General features: G+C 44.5%; 1 protein-coding gene across 2 annotated transcripts in view; it reads left to right on the top strand.

The window, feature by feature from the left end:
* Positions 1 to 21,580, top strand: part of PPRC1 (PPARG related coactivator 1) — a 173,927-nt gene extending 152,347 nt beyond the window's left edge. For both annotated transcript variants that reach the window (XM_086922636.1, XM_086922635.1), the window contains exons 13-14: positions 12,821 to 12,972; positions 21,152 to 21,580. In XM_086922636.1, the coding sequence (XP_086778762.1) occupies positions 12,821 to 12,972; positions 21,152 to 21,249 (250 nt within the window). In that variant the 3' untranslated portion in view covers positions 21,250 to 21,580. The remainder of the gene's footprint in view (positions 1 to 12,820; positions 12,973 to 21,151) is intronic.
* The last annotated feature ends 273 nt before the right edge of the window (positions 21,581 to 21,853 follow it).

The raw sequence follows: 21,853 nt of genomic DNA, 5'->3' as shown, positions 1-21,853 counted from the left end.
GCAGGCGCTCAGCCACCGCTTGCAAAAAATGTTTTTGGGCGCCTAAGGACAACCCTCCACAAGTACTAAGACCCCCTCACACACCCCTTCCCCGAGAGTGCCCCTCTGGACCTACCAAGTACCCAACCACCTGCACCAAATCAGCAACAAGAGACAAGTGCAATAGAAATAATCCCAGTTAATGTGCTGCAACATGACGCAGGAACCACTCCAGACCCACAAGGCTCAGCTGAGATCTTGAGCGACCCCCCCTTGTCTTCCTGCTGTTGACACCGGCAAAGGAGCAACTGAGCAGCAAACCCAGCTAACTTTCACCGCTATAGCTTTGAACGCTGAAGGTTGTTCCCGCCTTGAGACCCTCTGGGTATGTAGTGCGCTATATAAATTCTATGACTTGACTTGACATTTGATTGGTCTTGATAACCTCTCCATAACTCCAGAGACTGGTATTGCTAACTACATCCAGGGCTTGGAAGCTGCCGCTAGCGCCCAGGCACCTTGAACTCAAGAAACTGGGCCTGAACTTCTACTCTGTATCTGACTGAACAGGAACTTCTTCCGATGAGGGGTGCCTTGGCACAAGCGAAGAGAACAGCGAGGAATCCATCAAAGACATAGGAACAGTGCAGCGGCCCAAGGAAGCAAGGGCAAAAGACGCAGCCAACTCAAGTGGGATTATTCAGACTCACAGATGTCCTATCCCTTGGATGAAGACGGCTCGCATAACAAAGTGGGAAAAGACCAAGAGCTTGTCAGCGGTCACTACCGAGCCCTCACTAGCGTCAATCCTAGCCTCAATCAAAGAATTCCAGGAAGAGGTTTGTGCGGCCAACCGTACAGCTATGGGGGCTGCTAAAAAGCTGCAAGGGGACTTAAGACGATTGATCAAGACATGAACTAAGCGATCGTGTCTCCATGATTGAGGGGCGCACCGAATGTTTGGAAACAGACCACGGCTGTCGAGAAGCGGAGCGAGACCAACACCGCCTGTCTAGTGGATATAATGTCCAAGATGGAGGAGCAGGAAAACCGCCATTTGTCTGAAATAAAGGCTGGGGAATACCTGGGAGAGATCAAGTCCAAGAAGGGCCCAAGATAAAGACTACCACATAGGCACGGGCAGAGCTAAGTATTATTCATTTCTTCTGCTTTTTTTGCTCCATCTCACTCCTAGCTCCTTGGGGCTCTCTTACATCAGCTTAGCTCCAGGTAAAGCATAAAGTCTGTCGATTTTGTAATATTCTACCTAAACTCTTAAGAGCAACTAGCCAAATACATATTTAACTTGTTTTAGACCTGGTTAGGAGCGGAGACTCACCTCTGATTACCATCATTCAGGGTATCCCTGATTGCTGTAAGAAAGGGGGGGGGGAGCGGGTATCTAGAATGACACAGGAATCAAGGACACCTCTTCACACACAAACACTCACTTAGACACTGGGCACGGTTAAAGAAATCACCTAATGAAGGGCATTCAAGGAATCAAGAAATCTTTGGCTTATCTTTTTTTAAAATACCGAAATGGCTAAAATAAGTACTCTTAGGTTTATTTCTGCTAACATCTGTGGGCTGAACAATGCTTTGAAAAAACAAAGAGTAGCGCATAGTTTGCATCATCTGTCTTCAGGAGACACACATAGAGGGATCACAAAAACACTTATTAAACTCACTAGGTCTCAAAGTTATAGGGGCTACTACACGGGGCGCCAAGATAAAAGGGGTAGAAATTTTGGCTGAAAGGAGACTTTCTCTAAAAAGTCTTCGCATTAAATCCTACTCTGGGTAGATGGGTAATTTCCGAATGCCACCTTTCCCCTAATCCTCCTTTTACTCTATGTGCAATCTATGGAAGCAATGCTGACGACCCAGGGATCATTAACTTGATTTCTGGGGAGTTAGCTCACTGGCCTACTCCAATCTTTATCTGTGGCGACCTGAACATCAATCTGCCCTGTGACTGGAAAATAGACCGCAAGTGGAGGTATAAAGGTACAAAACCCTAGTGTACCAAGCACTAATCAATGTAGCCCAAATTCACGGGCTGAGTGATGTTTGGTCTAAGCTAAACTCCACTCAACCTGGCTACACCTACTTTTCTGCCCCACACCGGTCACTTACTAGACTAGATTACTTTCTGATTTCATCCTCCTTACTAGGCAAATGTACAATACACGGCTCCGCGCTTCATGTTGGACCATAATCCACTTATTTTAAACATTGGGGGACTGGCGACCTGGAAGGAAGCACCGAAATGGAGCTTCGAGAAAGCGCTATTTCAAGATGCAGGCTATCTGGCTCACATGCAAGCTTGGATCCAGGAGTTTTGGGAAATAAACATAGGAACAGCCTCAACTATGGTAGTTTGGCATACACTTAAAGCAGCTATTCGGGGAGAGACTTTAAGGTTTTCAATCAGGAAAAATAAGAAAGAGAAATTGGTAAAGACTGATCTTCAAGAAAAAATGAAAATAAAAATCACAAATTAAACTAGTCCAAATGGTTCAAACTGCAATGGATATTGAGAACACCCAAAATGAAGTAATACTCACAAAGGCGTAAATAGGGGCGGTATTCGCAGAAAAAAACTGCAGCTAAAAGGGTGGCAACACAGGAGAACTACGAGTGTAGTGACTCCATTGGTCATCACCTTGCTGTTAAAACAAGGCAGCAGGCCACAAGTAGTGAAATACTTGCAATCCAATTGCCAACAGGGATAGAGACCAGTGATCCTATAGAAATACAAGGGGGCTTTCGAGGTTCGAGGCATGTGGGCTGCTGAATTCATATCTGTGCATAGATCGCCACCTAGTGTTGGGTCCGGATGATCGCACATTGTTGTCCTGGAAGAGTCTTTGAAGTATCACGAGATAGGTGGCTCCTCCCCTGGACTACAGTGCGCATGGGCATTCACTTCATCCCCAGATTGTTTTTTCCGCCATTGGGTTCGGATGCATATTTGTTAACTCAAGTTCGGAATCGATAAACTTTCTTTTTGGCCAAAAGGCCTTTAGTATATCGTAGGTATTGTCTTGCGATCGGTGCCCAGTTCTGTTCCAGCTCAGTTCCTGAGCCGGACATCCAGAGGAGCCGCGTGGCTTTTCGGCACTGAAGGCCCGGTCGACGCCAGAGGCCTCATTGACGAACCAAAATGGAACGGAGCCCGTTCAAGAGATGTCCCGCGTGCAACTAAAAATATCCTCACATCGACGTCCACCCGGTGTGCAACAAGTGCCTGTCGCCGGATCACGATGAAGCCAGTGGTATGGCTTGTTCTCGTTTCCGCTCCAAGAAGACGATTCGACTTCGGCGCGCTAGGAGGCCCAGCAGATGGCACCTGACCCGGTGAACATTTTCGATACCGAGGAGGATGAGGGAGCCGAGCAGGAAGTTCGAGAGAACCTGTCTGATCCTGCATCGGAGATCGACTGCAGCTACGACGCTGATATTGAAATGGTCAATACTGAAGACTTCGACGAGGTAGGAGACGACGATGGGGCCTTTGGGGCCATGGAAGATAGCTCGAGCGAGGAGCTAGGTCCAACCGTTGGTACGGGAGCCGAGACACTTAATAAGGCTCAGGTCAACGGATCGCCACATGGCCTTACCCAAGATCTTACACTGAGTTCTACAGCCTCGCCTCCGGGCCCGGCTTCGGACACTTCTAAGGAGCCACGGGTTGCCAAATCGAAACCGAAAGAGAAAGCATCGGTGTCTATGCAACCGAAAGCACTGGAGGCGAAATCGAAACCAAAAGTGCGTATTGCTTTGGTCGGCTCGAAGTCCTCTGAACTATCGGCACCGACTAAGCATAAAGGTGTTATCGACCCGGTGAGGTCGCTAAAGGGTGTGGAGCCATTAGACTGGACACCGAAAAAACTGGTCAAGGACGTCGACCCGAAAAAATTGGCGCGAAGACCGTCTACACAGACAAAGGACTCGGGGCTCAGAAGGTTCTCGATCCTACGCGTCGACAAGATAAGGCTAAGAGCGGTACGAACCTAGAGTCCACGCCTGGCGGTGGCTCTGAGGAACCCGTCGAGTCGACACAGCCGTCCGCCTCCATCTCGAAGCAGGTGTCTGAATCGCTGAAACTAATTAAGGAGAAGGCTTCGACTGTCGGACCGAAGGATACTCCACCACCGAAGCCTGCCAGTAAACCTCAAAAATCGCCGGCGCCCATCCAGTTCACGCTGCCACCGAAAGTGGTACCTAAGGCCTTCGCCCCTAAGACGGCCATCGAGGCGTCCAAGAAGGTGTCCACGGGGCCAAAGCCCACAACTGCGGGAGTAGTCACCAAGCATCGACAACCCCCGCTTGAAGAGCAGTCGGAACAGTTCATCAACGCTGACACGGGTAGACTTTCGATTTACAAAAGAAAGATCGCCCCGGAACAGCCTATGGAGTCATATAGAATTCCATTGAAAAAGGATTCCACTACATCACCCGTTCTTGTCGAACCTATATCTCCACGTGGCCAAGACACTGCTCCTAGCTTGCCCATTTACTCGGATGTGGAGACAGGAGAAGGTGATAATCCGGAGTACAACTATCCTATAGACACTGATCCTGAAGATAACTATGAACCCTGGGCGGACGCTGCTGACCCAGGAAATTCACACACTGCCCCGGACAGTCATGTGTATGCTGTAAAAACCTCGCCTACTGAAGACTCGGCGGCGTTTAATGCACTTATTGAAAGGGCAGCCAAAAATCATGATGTCCAGCTCCATGCTGACCCTATTGAAGTGGATTTTTTGTTTGACACCTTTTCCACCTCCGAGAACTGTCAAGACTCTGCCAATGCTAAAGGGTGTCTTGAAACATGCTGGAGAAATTTTTAAAGAGCCCACAAGGGCCATGGTGATAAACCCCCAGATTTGAGAAAGTACAAACCGGCGCCTGGGGACCCTACCTACATCAAGGGACAGTTGCCGTTGGACTCTCTGGTTGTTTCCAATGCCCGGAAGAGGGCAAACTCGCAAACAACGGGTGATGCTCCTCCCCCTGACAAAGAATCTAAAGCGCTAGAAGCATCAGGGAAAAGGGTGGCAGCTCAAGCGGCCAACATGTGGCGCATTTCAAACACTCAGGCACTCTTAGCCAGATATGACAGGGCCCATTACGATACACCTGAGACTCTGTTACAACACTTGCCTGATGAATATAAGGAGGCAGCAGAGACGCTCATACAGGAAGGAAAGCTCATATCAAATTCTTCTATCAAGTGTGCACTGGACGCAGCAGACACCGCGGCCAGAGCCATTAACACAAGTGTGATGTTACGGCGACATGCCTGGCTGAGAATCTCCGGGTTCAAGCCAGAGATACAAACCACCATACTAAATCAGCCGGTAAACCCTGATCACTTATTTGGACCAGAGGTGGACACCACCTTGGAAAAAATCAAAAAGGACACAAACTGCAAAGTCTATGGGGGCACTCCAGTCGCAGCAGTTCAGGGGTGGTTCTTTTCGTCGCTCAAACAATAGAGGAGTTTCCAGAGGCCAGCTGTCCCAGCAAACACAGTACAATAAAGGTGGCGCGCAAACCACACACACCAAACAAACAAGGTAGAGGTGGCTATGGTGGAAACCGCGCCAAGGGCAGAGGTCGTGGAAACAACATCTCCCGATCCTCCGCCACTAACAAACAGTGACGCCTTGTCACTGCCCCCCGACCATACAACACCGGTCGGGGGGAGACTACAACAGTTCCTGCCGGTCTGGAAATCCATCACCACAGACAGGTGGGTCAGGAAGCTTGTACAGTACGGTTATTGTCTGGAGCTAACATCCACTCCACCCAACATACCCCAAAGACACCGTCCTATGTCCGTGGAGCATTTGCACTTATTGCAGCAGGAGGTACTCGTCATGCTGCAAAAAGGAGCAATCGAGCTTGTGCCTGTGGACGAAAGAGGTACAGGAGTGTACTCACTGTACTTGTCGATCCCAAAAAAGGACTGGTCCCTCAGACCCATACTGGACCTCAGACCTCAGAACCAGTACATTCTATCAGAACACTTTCACATGCTAACATTGCAGCAGGTTCTACCGTTGCTCAGTCAGGGAGATTTCCTCGCAACATTAGATCTGAAGGATGCATACTTTCATATTCCGCTACACCCGTCGCACAGAAAATACCTCAGATTCACCATTCAGAATCCGCATTACCAATTCAAGGTCCTCCCTTTCGGAGTGACAACGGCACCCAGGGTGTTTACAAAGTGCCTGGCGACAGTGGTTACACACCTATGGAGACAGAACGTTCACGTCTACCCTTATCTGGACGACTGGCTTACCCAAGCAAAGTCGGCCAAGCAGCGTGCCGCCCACATGTCCCACACCATTCACCTTCTTCACGATCTGGATTCTCACTGAATTACCCAAAGTCCAACCTTCAGCCCGCCCACGTACTGCAGTATCTGGGCGCGACGATAGACACTCTGGCAGCCAAAGCACAGCCAAATTCAGTGAGGATCAACTGCATTCAATTGCTGATACAAAAATTCAGACCGCAACACTCACTTCCGGCACGAGTGTTCATGCAGTTGATAGGCATGATGGCCTCCTGCATCTTCATAGTCCCGCACGCGAGACTACATATGCGTCGGCTTCAGGAGTGCTTAGCACGTCAGTGGAATCAGGCTCACGGACAGTTGAAAGACCTAGCTTTGGTAACCGGTCGTGCATACAACTCTCTTCACAAAACCTTTGCAAGGGACGACCGTTCAAGGAGCCTGTGCCACATCATTCTGACAACGGACGCATCTCTCCAGGGATGGGGAACTCATGTACTCCACTACACAGTGCAGGGACTATGGACAACGCAGCAAAAGATGCACATCAACCTTCTAGAACTGATGGCTATCTTCATGGCGATGAAAGCATTCAAAGTATATCTGTGCAATAAGGTCGTGTTGATCCGGACGGACAACATGACGGCCATGTACTACATTCAGAAGCAGAGGGGTACACACTCTCCACAGTTGTCTCATCTGGCTCAGAGCATGTAGAAGTGGGCCATTCAGAGGAACATCTTCCTCATGGCGGAACACCTCCCAGGCAAGGACAATCAGATGGCGGACCTGCTCAGCAGGTACAGCCACCAAATGCACGAGTGGGAGATGCATCCATCAGTACTCCACCCGTACTTCCAGCAGTGGGGTCATCCAGAGATAGACCTGTTCGCCACAAAGGAAAACGCCAAATGCCAAAGCTTTGCCGCCAGGTTCCCACACCCAGTGTCGCAGGGCAATGCGATATGGATGAACTAGTCAGGCATATTTGCGTACGCTTTTCCCCCAGCACCTCTAATACCGCTGGTGGCACGCAAGCTGAAGCAACACTCGATCCTGGTTGCACAGACGTGGGCACGCCAACCATGGTACACCACGTTTCTAGAACTATCCGTGGTCACGCATCAAAGGCTGCACCTCACACCCAGGCTTTTGACGCAGAGCCATGGCGACATTCAGCACCCAGATCCGCAACAGCTCAACCTGGCGATCTGGCTCCTGAGGTCTTAGAATTTGGCTACCTCAACTTGCCTCCCGAATGTATGGAAATCATAAGAGGCAAGGAAGCCCACCACCAGAGCATGCTATGCGGCAAAATGGAAGCCGTTTGTCATTTATTGTGCAGACCACAACATCAACCCGCTAGACGCGTCTACTCACAACATCATTTGTTATCTGTTACATCTATACAAATGCAATCTGGCCTATGCTTCCATTTGTATACATTGGTCCGCAATAGCAGCTTATGTACAAAACAGGCAGCATCTCTCACTCTTCAGAGTGCCTGCCATTAAAGCTTTTCTGGAAGGACTCAAACGAGTCATTCCTCCCCGGACCCCACCAGCTCCTGAATGGAACCTAAATGTGGTCCTCACCAGACTGATGGGTCCGCCTTTTGAGCCTCTACATTCATGCGAGATTTAGTTCTTAACAAGGAAAGTGGCTTTCCTGATGGCGATTACATCGCTGCGACGTGTTAGTGAACTCCAGGCACTAACTATCCAAGAGCCATTCATACAAATTCCCTCCAACAGGGTGGTGCTTCGCACTAACCCTAGGTTTCTTCATAAGGTGGTTTCACAGTTCCATATCAATCAGACTATAGAACTGCCTGTGTTCTTCCAAAATCCTGAGTCAGTGGCGGAGAGAATGCTCCACAAACTAGACGTCAAGAGCTTTAATGTACTACATTGATAGGACCAAAGATTTTCGGAAAACAAAACAACTATTTGTTGCCTTTTCACCACAACACAAAGGCAACCCCATTTCAAAGCAGGTATAGCCAGGTGGATCGTTAAGTGCATTCAAATTTGCTATCAAAAAGCCAAGCACACTTTAACGGTCCCCCCCCCCCCCCACGGGCCCACTCCACCCGAAAGCTGGGGGCCTCCATGGCTTTCCTTGGAAATATTCCTTTAGAAGACATATGTAGAGCAGCCACATGGTCTACCACACACACATTTACGAAACACTACTGTGTAGATGTGCACTCTAAACAGCAGGCAGCTGTAGGGCAGGCTATTCTAAAAAACTCTTTTTCAAACTGCTGCAGCTGGCACAGGCGGCCGCCGCTAATGGAGGGACTGCTATGTATTCTATGCACAGATATGAATTCAGCAGCCCACATGCCTCGAACCGAATATGCTACTTACCAGTATGCATCTGTTCTTGGCATGTAGGGCTGCTGACATTCATATCGCCCGCCCTCCTCCCCGGCGCCTGTAGTGGCTGCAGCACTCCGAATTACTCTTAGCATGGTCATCACTCACGGTGTTACACCCCATCTTTGCCACAATGGCTAAAAACAATCTGGGGATGGAGTCGATGCCCATGCGCACGGTTGTCCAGGGGAGGAGCCACCTATCTTGTGATACTTCAAAGACTCTGCCAGGACAACAATGTGAGATCATCCGGACCCAACACTAGGCGGCGGTCTATGCACAGATATGAATGTCAGCAGCCCTACATGCCAAGAACAGATGCATACTGGTAAGTAGCATATTCGATTTCTATGCCAAGTTATGTTCAGAGGAGAATAGTAGGTCAGTTGATTCAGCAGAACCCGAAATCACCAACTACATAAGAGGTAGAGCTGGATGTTACCCCGACCTGGGATGACATTTCAGGAGCCTTAGCCAGCCTGCCAAACGGGAAAGCCGCAGGAATGGATAGCATTCCAGTGGAGTTCAATAAAAATGTTCACTCCCCAAATAAAATCCATCTTTTTGTCAGTAGTAACTGCTATTTTCAACGGGGCTTCTCCTCCTGCCTCCTGGTCCAATGCCAAAATCTCTATTTCCTAAAAAAAGCAAACCACCCCCACAGATGGGCTCATACAGGCCAATCACACTTATAAACTGTGACTCCAAAGGCTATTCCAAAATTCTCGCAGTAAGAATGTCTTCTGTAGTTGAATCCCTGATGTCAGAATGGTAACATGGATTTATCCCAAAGAAAAGTACTGCCGAACACATTAGGTAGGCCATCACTCTGTTTGACGCAGCACAAGTAGCAGGAGACCCGTTATCTTTGATTCTACTAGATGCTGAAAAAGCATTTGATTGAATCTCCTGGCGGTTTCTGTGGTGCCATGAGGAGGATGGGCTTTGGGCCAAAACTCATGCAAGCTGTACAAGCTCGGTACCAGAGCCCGACGGCTTGTTTGTTGATTAATGGGAGGCTAACTGAGCAATTTAATATCTCTTGGGGCACCAGGCAAGGCTGCCCTTGTTCCCCTTTGCCCTCTACATAGATCCCCTAATTAAGAACATCGAAATAAATCCAGCAATTTTAGCAGTAAGCAGGTAGGGAATCAACACCAAAATTATGGCCTACGCTGATGACCTGCCCATTACCACCCCAGAACCCAAGAGCGCTATTTTGGCATTGGAAATGTAGGCACAAAATGTGGAATAATTTCAGCGTATGCATGGAATAAAAATAAAACCCAAATAATTACGAACAAAGAAATTATTTGGATTGATAGCCAGATTGTCACGAAGGCCAAATATTTGGGGGTAACTAGAACTGCCAACATAGACAAAATTGTAACTGAGAATCTATCCCCCCTGGCCACTGAAACAAAGAGCCCTCAGACAAATTGACAACCTACACCTGACTCTCGTGTGCCGATGCAATGTAATTAAAGTGACCTACTTCCGGAAATTGCTCTATTTATTTCGTTCCATCTCTCTGGAATTTAGTAAGGCTAAGCTGCAGAAATTTCAGCAACTCTTTATGCAATTTATCTGGGCTTACAACCTAGGCGGGCCCTAAAGCAACGGTCTCTCCCCAGGGAGCGGGTTGGCTGGGCTTTTCCTAACATAGTGCTCTACTATTGGGCTTCAGTTCTGCAATACAGCACTGAACTGGTGAAGGAACACTCCTTTTCACCTTCAACTGGGCTTCCTTCACCATTTCGGCTTCTATTGGGAGAGGAGATGCGTGGCTATCTTATCAGGCAGGTATCCTTCGGATACTACAAGCATGTCAGATTCAAGACACTCATGAATTCCTTTAAGGTCTTTCACAATATTTGCAGAATTTACGGGCTTAACTACTATTCCCCTATAAGAACTGCAACCTGCCTGCTATCTTTGTCAAGTCCTACCTACTGGACTGGTGTAAAGCTGGTATTACAAAGCTAGGAGACCTATTTCCAGCAAAGGAGTTAAATCCTTTACAGATCTACAAAGCAAATCTGGATTGAAGAACCAAGACTGCTTCAAATATTTTACCATTCATGACTTTCTTTCTCGGAAGACCGGGGGACCCGCAGGGTTTTTAGAGATTGAATTCATCAAAATGATACGGGCCCCAGTGACCCCTCGGATAGGCCTTATATACATTGCACTAAATATCCAAACTGCAGATGATCTACCGAGGATAGCAGACAAGTGGTTCACAAAACTGGAGGCCCCACATTGCACGTTCTATATCTCGCTAGAACTCCCCCAAAGCGACCTGCTGTCAGCGAAACTACAGGCGCAACACTTTAAGACCTTCTGCTTTCTATATATTACTCCCAGAAAAATGCAAAATGGGAAGCAGGCAAAGGGACGTGTCCACGATGCTCAGAATATGGTGCTGACGCAGTACACATGTTTGCCGCTTGCCCAAAACTTACTCCAGTCCTCCTTAAAATACAGGACTTTTTGGGGAGGGTCATTTCCCAAGCTATAGTACTGACTCCCATAACCATACTGTTGGGAACACAAGAAGAGGTCAGCAGGGAAAAAGGTGGGGCGCTTATCTTTGTCGCTATGACAGTGTGGAGGATCTGTGCTATTTCAGCATGGATTGAGACCGACCCCCCCCTCCTTTTCCCCAATGGCTGGCTAGGCTAGTTGCAACCTACCACCTTGAAACTGCTGTGTATGCTAAAAAAAGGCCGCAAAGGGCGAAAGAAGGGGCTAGACATCTAGGGACCTTTTACTACCTGGTTGGAACAGTCTGAACAGCCTGGGTCCAACTGCTAATCTGTCTTCTTTTATAGTAGGGACATCCTGCCAGTACAGGGGCAGCTCATGGTTAGCCAAAGGTCTGACAGCTTTCTTTCATTCCTTTTTTTTTTTTCTTTTCTCCTATTTCTCTTTTTTTCCCCCCTACTTCTTACTTTTCTTCACTTCCTTTTTCTTTTACCTTGTATATCTCCCTGTTGACATAAAACCCATTGTTTTCATTTGTACATATTTTGTGTCCTTGAATCGTGGTAATTTTGTAGCTGTAGGGGGTGGGGCGTGGGGGTGGGAACTGAAAATATCAAATCTCTTTACTTACCGCATTGGAAAATAAAATTTAAAAAAAGGAAGGGTATTGGAGTAGAACTTGCCAGATAATTTTTTTAAATGGCCAATATAAGTTCGATCGGGAGCTTAAGAATAAACCAGTCTCGTCCTAATGAGAGCCCCCCAAAAACCTTCATGGGGAATGGGGAGTTATTTGTAATCATTGTCACAACTGCATGAAGGCAATACTAAAAAATAAATTGGTTGCCCACCTAACAAAGTGCGCTAGAAAACCTACATAGCTGGATTTCATAAAATAGAGGTAATGAAGGAGTAATAATGGAGATCTCACTACCAATAAAAATCATTTGACTTGTGCAAATGTAATATGAATGTAAATGTATGTTCATGTTAGATTTATATTTTAAGATGTTGAATGTTTTTTACCCTTAGTTTGGGCGCACATTACTTAAAAGTTGTTTCTGAAATGTAATGTGCAGCCATAATGTGCTGCAGAAATGTACCTCATGCAAACGTGATCCAATTATGAGGTGTTTTTGAAATATGCTTTAACTATAAAGTGAGAGAAAATCATGAACATTAAGAAAATTAAATTACTTAATCCTATAACCGTGGTATATGAATAATTTCAGCTATGGAACAGTTTTTCGATTTTATAGTGGCCCATTCCAACAGACCAACCCATTTCTATGAAACCCCTTATACTGCAGCAGTTCTGCGTTTTTTCCAAGAACTTAACACTTAACACTTAATGCGTATGTTTACATAGAAAAACGAAAAAGGACATGCCAGTGCCAGACCTGTTGTCTTTTCCAATACTTGTTTACATTTTCTCATAAGTGCCTTACTTCATTTTGCTATGAGCATGCTGTACCAATGTTTTTTTTCCCGCTCTTCATGGTACATGGGTAGCTTGCTTCTTTACTGTTGAAATTATTCTACACATACAATAAACTAACAAGGCACACACCAGTTCGAACATTCAAAAGCATGCTAATGGATAACAGTGTACTACTGAAGTAATTGTACATTAAACTTTAATTTTTTTTGGCAGTGATAACTATGGGTTTGTTACCTACCGCTACACCGAAGATGCTTTCACTGCCATAGAAAACGGCCACAAACTAAGAAGGCCTGATGAGCTTCCTTTTGACCTCTGTTTTGGTGGCCGCAGACAGTTCTGCAAGAGTAACTATGCAGATCTTGGTATGTATTGATTTTGTTTTGTCACTGCGCTGTGTAAAATAAATCTTTCAGTATTAAAAGATGACTCCGTTTATTTGAGAGGTAGTATGAAGTTGCGTTTCAGAGACGCTTCAAGGCGAAGTGCTGTCCCCATAGAAAGTAAATTTTCTTTGTAACTCCTGTATATTTCTGTATAAACTGTCAAGGTATAATTCATTACTGTTAGGCAACGTAGGCCTTGACTAGGCATAAAATGAGTGGTAAAAATCAGAGTTGGTCCAGACAGACAGACGCGGACAGACAGAATCAAGCCCCCCCCCCCCTTATCTTTCCTGAGGCATCTAAAGTCCTTAAGATGGTACTTAACATTTATCCAGCAACATTGTTTTTGTTGTGTTCATAGCTGCCAAGGTTTCAGATTGCTACGTGTGACATTTTCATAATTTCAGTGTAATTATGAGTGACATTTCAACAACTAAGAATGACACCTTCTCGCGACCAAAATCAAGCAAAGAGGAAAAGGGAAACATATAAATAATATAAATATCAGAAATTACACCCATTTAAGCAACGAGAAACTGTAAGAACATCTTAAAACTGGTGCAAAGTGCCAGAAATGGAAGGGCAACAGTGCGCTGATTTTGGGACCCAACAGTCAGCCCCCCGCAGAGAGCAGGGCACTGGGCAAGCCTCAAGATTGAAGACTAGATGCCAAGTTTTCAGATTGCTTATATGAGACATTTTCATGGTTTCAGAGTACTTGTCACATTCTACTACTAAATTTGTGATACTGAGTGACACTTTCAGACAAGTAAAACGAAGGAATTAAGTCCAAGTAAAGAGCTAATGTGTTGTATGTGTGTGAACATCTGATCAATACCCTTCACATGCATTTCTACCTTGGAAACACTCATGAATGAGGATAATAAATGTGCAAGCAGGTTGAATTTATGAACTTGGAAGTGACATCTACAGAATGTAAACATTCTCCTCATTTTAATTAGGGTTGACATTTTGTGTGAGTGCCGCCCAGTTTCTATGTACATAAATCACACGTGCTAGGGGTTTTTGGACATTGTTGCAACCTGCCATCCTTTTTTTTTTGTTTAATGTGGCCCACTAAACTAAATGCTGATCTCTGCCACAAAAAACCATTTTTGACTAGAATTATCTTGGCATTTTTATTGTCTGAAAACGTCTGGACCACAAGGAATTCATCCCCACTTTGCGGTGGTTTTAAACCCATGTTATTTATACAAAAGTACAAGTTCCACAAGTAAAACAAAACGATCTCTCTGTGAGAAAAGTAACTCACAGGTATCATCCTCAAACCTCATAAAATACAGTTTGCGAATATACAGCATGACTCATTGTACACCTACTCTTACCGACTTTCCATCAGGGATTAACCCTTTGCGATAGTAAATCATATCGAGCCAACTGCCAGTACACAAACTTCGACATAAACATTTATATCAATGTAGCAGGGTTAACCGGTTTAATTTTTTACACTTATCAAGCCAGTCACTGGGGTTGTAGGTGGTAAAAATAATACCTAGTTGCTGGGGATGGCTGGGTCGCGAAGTGTCTGTCAAGATCCCGGTCTGCAGACAGGTGCTGGAAGTTTGCACAAGTGGGAGTAGTCCTAGCACAGCAAGAGCAAGGAGCTTATGCAGTGCCTGGCACCACTTGTGCTTGAGAGCCCTGCCTGTGTGTCATTTAAAGACTCCGCACAGAGCAGGTGCTCTCACTCATGCCCGCTGTGATCGGACGCAAGCCTCGAGAGGCCACTACAGAGGATGGGCAGCAGCATGTGTAGGACAAGAGGTCGGTTCTTTGCCACGGCCAGGCAGTCTTTAAAAATGGTTGAGTTAGGGTCTTCTATGTAAGAGTGTGCATTAAAGAGCGGGTTAACATGGCAGTAATTAATGTTGTTGGGCGTTCTCGAGAAGCACAGGCCAGGCAGCCCTTTTCAGTTTATTGGGCTCCGCACTAACTGCTCACATTCTGGTATCATATGTTTAACTTAGCTGGCTGCAGTGGTAGGCTTTGCAATGCTGCCTAATGTCCAGCTTCTGCCATCCACCGACAGGCCACAGGGATCGTAGTAACCAAGACTCTTACGGTCCGCTTACTGGATGGAGTTTTTTTCTCAATTCATCTCTGCACCTCTAATTATTTTAATTTTATATAAACTTTCAGCAGGCACATTCAATCAACTAGCCAGGCAGTTTACTTTCAAGAAGTGTATGTTACCAGTACCTGCCGTTTGCGACACGATCCACGGGACTCATGATTACCATCAGCTGAGGCAGCAGCTCAACTCATTGTCTCTCTAGAGTCCCCCGCTGCTTCTAACGACCAGGGACCTCACTTCCTGTGTTCAGGCAGCAGGATGTGAGGTCACATCGGATTATAATCACCCCACGGCGCCACAGCCAGTAGCAAGCAACCACTTCTGACCTGAGTGAGGGCAAGCCTCCTGCCTGTGTCGAGTCTTTGACAGTGAGTGCGTCGGTGTCTTTATTGATTGACAGCCGCACCATTCCGAGACTGGGAATTAAATACAGCCAGGGCAGTACGACGCAGATTGCAACATTGTAGCTCCTCACGGTCTCTCAGAGCCAGACACATTTAACTGTTTAATAACTATCTGAACCAGGTGCTGGGAAGTGAGTCTGCAATTTAGAAAATGTTGGGTCTGTCGGGTTCAAACAGTAATTTATCCAAGCAGTTTTTAACAATGCTCCTAATAGAACCAACAGAACAACTCTGAAATGTTGAGACAATTCCTTATAATGAATAAAGGAAAACTTAAATATTACTTTATAGTCTAAATACATAAATGCAAAGGTGCACCACACAATTGTAAAACTACAATATTAATGAACACAGACGTAGGTTTTCTTAGTCGTGATTTTCTTTTATTCCAAAAAAAAGTGGGTGTTCGCAACCGACGCATTTCGTCCTCTAGGGACTTCAGGGCAAATTGCTTTGAGTATTTACAATCGTCGTAATGGATAGTAAGTTCTTTGTAGAAGGGCGTTTCAAGCGATCTCTTAGTAAATAGAATTAGGAAGCCATAGGATTATCTGTACATGCGAATAAGTAGTCAGTATGTGAGTCGTCTTCGAGAGTTTTTTAGCACTATATCTTTCTTTTTACTATATAGATTAGACGCCCTACTCCAGGAAGGAAGCCGCTTTTGACGTGGTGCGACACGAGGAAGGAGGATGCAGGGAACTTAGGACTTTAATAAGAGTCATCCCTGATGGAACAATCGTTTTTCTATCCATCCTCCTTTGAATACTAATCTATATAGTAAAAAGAAAGATATAGTTCAAAAACTCTCGAAGACGACTCACATACTGACTACTTATTCGCATGTACAGATAATCCTATGGCTTCCTAATTCTACTAACTAAGAGATCGCTTGAAACGCCCTTCTACAAAGAACTTACTATCCATTACGACGATTGTAAATACTCAAAGCAATTTGCCCTGAAGTCCCTTGAGGACGAAATGCGTCGGTTGCGAACACCCACTTTTTTTTTGGAATAAAAGAAAATCACGACTAAGAAAACCTACGTCTGTGTTCATTAATATTATAGTTTTACAATTGTGTGGTGCGCCTTTGCATTTATGTATTTACTTTATAAGTTTTTGGATGAACTATCATTGTGACAGTGGGTGTTAACCAGTGTGCACACACCTCGCCCATACAAACCACATGGGGCGATTCAAAATTTGGGGGGTGACTTGTGTTAGGTGCTAAAATTAGGAAGTTTCCACTGTCTCCTTTGTTTTTTGAAATTACTTTATAGTCTCTGTCATTTTCTGAGTCAAAAAGTCATTTCTGTACATTATATACAATAACTGTCAGTATATCAAATATAGTGCAAAAACAAGTGACATTAGTGAACTTGTGATCAACAAAATACATCCAAATTTCATGTGGAAAAACTATACACGTATGTACAGGGTATTATTTCATAAGGCCATCAACTGATACAATCTGGGAACCCTATAATTTCTTTCAAGTTCGTTGGGGCTCCAAGTCTGTGTGGCCTGTGAATAGATGTTGACGTTTCGACCCTTAAAGCGCCAATGTTTGCAGTCGCAGCGGGTCTTTATCAAGACAATAATATGCGCGGCACGACAGTCCTGTCATCCAGGTGCATTAGTCACCTGGAAGTATAGATTGTCCTTTCGTCCTGGAATTACTCGCTGTAGATGATTTAACACCTTGGCTGCTAGGGGTTTTCCCGCTGGGTGCTGGATTCTTTGAGATGACATTGTTTGTGACAAAGCCAGCTCGCCATAAGCACAGGGCAGGTAAAGCCCATGACGAGCTGGCTTTGTCATCAGCACTGAAGGGGTTAAGTAGTCTGCTTCTTGGCTCTCGAAACCGGCTGCTGAAAATCAGCTTACTGCCTATGCCCGGTAGCCGCATATAAACGTAGTGACGCGAGTCTGCAGCGCCGGGGAGCAGCACAGCTGGCGCACAAGTCAGCACGAGTTTGAGAAGCATTAACAATGCGTGACAATGCATTTCATTGCGGTGATGCTGCACACCGCACTGAAATGCGTGTCACACCTGTTGCGTGATACTTGGCAGGACTGTTTATTTTTGTTCTCTACGCTAACTGAATTGGAGACACAAGCTGATTTTATTTTTTTGGGTTGGTTGCAAAAATCCTGTTTTTTATGCAAGTAAAATTTAAAATGATTAGCCCTGTTTGTGTACCAATGCTGCAGTGCTGAACAATGCTCACAAGTCCAGTTTTAAAACAAACACTTGCAAGTACTACCAAACAAGACACCAGGTGAATCTTTCAGTATATTACTGCTGTGTTTTTTCTTGTTTACTTCACAAAGCCATTTCACAGAGAATGTGGTCACTATGTGATCATACACAATCCTACTACTTTTGAATACTTTTCACACAAACTAAGAAATATGAATGTGGCAGTACGGGCAGAACTGCTGACTTGGGATTGGGGAATCTGGTTCAAGTCCTGGCGTTGCCTCAACATCCTTTGAATCTAGGAAAATCACTTATATCTCCCCTGCTTACAATAAAATATATTGTAACTTGTGTAATACAATCTTGTGCTCATGTGAAGTGTGCCAATGCAATTGGGCCATATTCCAGTCACTCAAGAATGCACCTCTGGGCTTCAATTTAGATATGAGACTTTACTCCATACTCTCCTACGGAAGTGGCTTCTCAAATTTGCCATAGTCACTGGCCTCTACACCAAGATTTTTCAGAAGACTAGTAATTTTACTGAGCGGATGCCACAGGGCAGCAGCCCATTCTAAAAAGTGTTCCAACTTCAGTGTAGGTCACCATCTACCACTTTAAAGGACCAATCCAATATCTAGGCCACAATCTGATAACTAAGGGCGCAGGCATGACGTTTACAAACTATTGCATTATAAAGCAAGTTGAAAGGGTCAGTTTATCGTTCGAAAAATTGGGTCATGGTTCTAAAATGTTTAGGATTCACTCTTAAAGCATTAGGGAGCTTTTGAAATTGAAATGGTACCAACCCACTACTAATTTGCGAGTTGCAAGGGCATTGTCCAAGAAATGGGGGTTTCAATTGTTAGAAGCTATTCCTGGCCCCAGAGTTTAATGTTCATTATATTTTTGTTCTACCATATCAAGTATTCTGTTTCCCAGCCAGTTTAATTTATTTTGTCTTTATTACCAGTCTGGATTGTCAATATCTTGTTTGTCCTTAAATGTGGTTCATACATATTTTAGCAGCAACAAGCATTGTACTGTGCAAACATTATCTTTCAGACTATCAACCAATCATGTCATCTGTTATTTCCACATGATCATATTTTTGGACTCTTCAAGCTAGCTGTCTGTTTCTTCACTGAATTCATTACTCCGTAGCTCAATGTATGATCTTGGATCACTTACAGGAATTAAGATTCATTCTTTTTGTACTTTTCATTAGGACATACAACCATATATTGAAAATATATTTGATCTAGTTCCTAGAGAAAAGCTGTGGAAGGTACTGTGAGATCTTGGGATCCCACCGTACCTTCTGGATGTGCTAGTGAGGTTGCACAGGGAGACTTATGCCCAAGTTAGGTGCGGGAAATATGGAGAACTGTCAGTGCGTTTCCCGGTGAAACAGGGAGTTCGCCATGGGTGTGTCCTGGCCCCCACTCTATTTTGTCTTTACATCAATGGGCTTATTGACCACCTACTTGGTGTTAAAGACAGTGATGCTCCAAGGTTAGTCTCTGGGAGGGTGCCTGCGTTGATGTTGCGGACGACACCTTGTTGTACAAAACATCAACGGGCATCCAACGCACTCTGGATGGCTTCGCTGACTTTTGTATCTTGAGAGGCTTGGAGATCAACCTATCTAAAACCAAATTTAGGATCTTCAACCTCCCCACTCGTCCGAATCCATTGTTAGACTGCACTCCCCTGGAGAGAGTGAAGAATTTCGAGTATTTGGGTACCACTTTATCGGAACAGTTGGAGTTAGCTAGGGCAACCCTAAAGTTAACCCAAACAGCGGGAGGGATAATGAAAATGTACAGACTGTCCACGTTCAAGCCAGCTGCCCCCATCATTGAAATGTATAAAGTACAGGCTAGGGCGGCCACTCTCTATGGGGCTGATTTGTGGGGGCACTGCAGGCCCTCCAACCTTATGAAAGTAGAGCACTCATTCATGAGGAATTTGGTGGGACTTCTTCCTAGTACACCTTTAGTTCCCGTCGGCATGTATTTGGGGTTATTACCCATTGATGAGGAGATTGCTTTAAGGCCTCTCGTATTGGCGAAGGCTATGGGTAGTACCAGAACTGTCTCCCTATAGAGACAAATTTAATGAGGTTTTGCCAAACCTGAGCAGTAAGAAAATCCCCTGGCTTAGCCACATAAGGGCACTTAGTACCAGAATAGGAAAGCTGGAGCTTTGGGAAGCACCAGATATAGCGTGCCCATCAACAACTAGGGTAGACCTGGTGCGACATTATAGGTACCATAACTTGTCAACCCTCCAAGTAAGTTCCACTGCTGGTCGCTTGACAACCGAGTTTCTCCAAGTGAAAGCGGAATATAAAAGTTTCTAGATTTGATTTACCCTTCCCTGGCCAGGAAATTATACATGCAATTTAGATTGGGGACTCTCCCTCTCATGCCGTTTACTAGTAAATGGGACAATGAAAAGAATTATGAATGCCGGGCGTGCAAACATATGATAGATTCCGAAATTCATGTGTTTTTTTCTTTGCCCTGCATACCAATCATACCGCAAAGGATGGGTAATCCCAATTTGTAGAAACTTAGATTTTAGACACTGTTTTCAAGCTTTTAGGGTTTTAACCCCTTCAGTGCTGATGACAAAGCCAGCTCGTCATGGGCTTTACCTGCCCTGTGCTTATGACGAGCTGGCTTTGTCATGTAAAGTGGGATTTATGGAATTTCAGCACCCAGGGGGAAAACCCTTAGCAGCCAAGGTGTTAAAGTACGATACCCATCCCCCTGTTTTTGCTGTCTCGCGCTTTTTGGATAGGATGTGGCATAAGCGTAGGAGTTTTTTAAAGTAATTATCTGTGGAGCGGTATATTTGCCTGTCTGTTAAAAGAAATTTATGAAGGCATTTATATATCTGGCTATTTGTAACTTTCATTAATTTAGTGTTTAATATCGATCACTTTTAAGGAATCTTGATTCTGTTATCAAGTAGTTGGTTTATTGCAGATCAGATTATATAGCTGTGTGCTGCCAGAGGTTTAGCCAACCTCAAATTATTTTTGGGAAGAGCATATAGAAAGTAATACACAAATACCTGCTCCCTCTAGTTACAGTAACCAGGTTGCATGACAATTTAGCACCTTGATTTGTACTTTTAATTAAAGGGCAATTTTTGTATTCATGCTTAAATTCTTTACATTGTTTATAAGCTTTTCATTTTAGTTCCATATTTCCGGTATTGCATCTTTAAGTTTTCTCTTACGTTTCAACAGCTGATTTGTTAGGCAGAACCCTCAGGATTGCAGAATTTGCTCTGGCTATTAAATGTTAACTCCAAAGGCATACTTTAATCATCGCTCTATAAAACTTTCAAAATAAAATAAATTGTTTGGTAATAAACGTAGGGTATTGAATGCTTAGTGTACTAAATCTCCTTAGTAATTTGTAGTGTTTTATTTTTCAGACTCAAACCGGGGGGAATACGATCCTGTGAAAAATAAATTTGAGTCTCTTGACTTCGACACCTTACTAAAACAGGCACAGAAAAGCATTCGGAGGTAACGTTCAACAAAGACAAGCCTCCGAAATAAATGTAATAAATATATATTAAAGATTTATTTTACCTCAAAGGAGTTATTGGTGAACACCTTCCACTATGTAGAGAAAAGCAAAGCTGCTCGACGATGCAAGAGTGTGCAGGTTTATAATTAAAAACAAAAATCATAAAAATGTGCAACAACAAATCTTTTTTTTTATTGTCGGTTTTGTATTCTATTTAACAAGTGTTAATTTGCAGTCTCAGAATTAAATTTGAATACAATCGTGTTTACAGCCAAATACTGTACATTAAAAGAATCACTATGCAGATTAAAACAAAATATAGCAAATATGATTCTGACTGTTGTCCTTTTTGTATTTGTTTTTTTGATTTGTGTTCTTATAAGAATTCTTTTTTCTTTCGGGTGTACGCTAAGCGCTACAAAACACATCTGCCAAGGTTGACTGTATAGACATTTGTTAGCAATTCTGCTAGTTTTTTTGATTGATTAGGTATTGGATGCCCAGATCTTCTCATCACCTGGGATTTCTTATTTATTAAGACCCTTTATAGACTTGCTTGAATGCCTCTTTTTCAGCTTGTGCTAGGATATAGCCCCATGTACTC

Source organism: Lissotriton vulgaris, chromosome 5 (genome assembly GCF_964263255.1).
Source record: "Lissotriton vulgaris chromosome 5, aLisVul1.2, whole genome shotgun sequence".
Classification (NCBI taxonomy): domain Eukaryota; kingdom Metazoa; phylum Chordata; class Amphibia; order Caudata; family Salamandridae; genus Lissotriton; species Lissotriton vulgaris.
The sequence above is the reverse complement of the archived record's forward strand: the minus strand, read 5'-3'. Positions and strand labels throughout refer to the sequence as shown.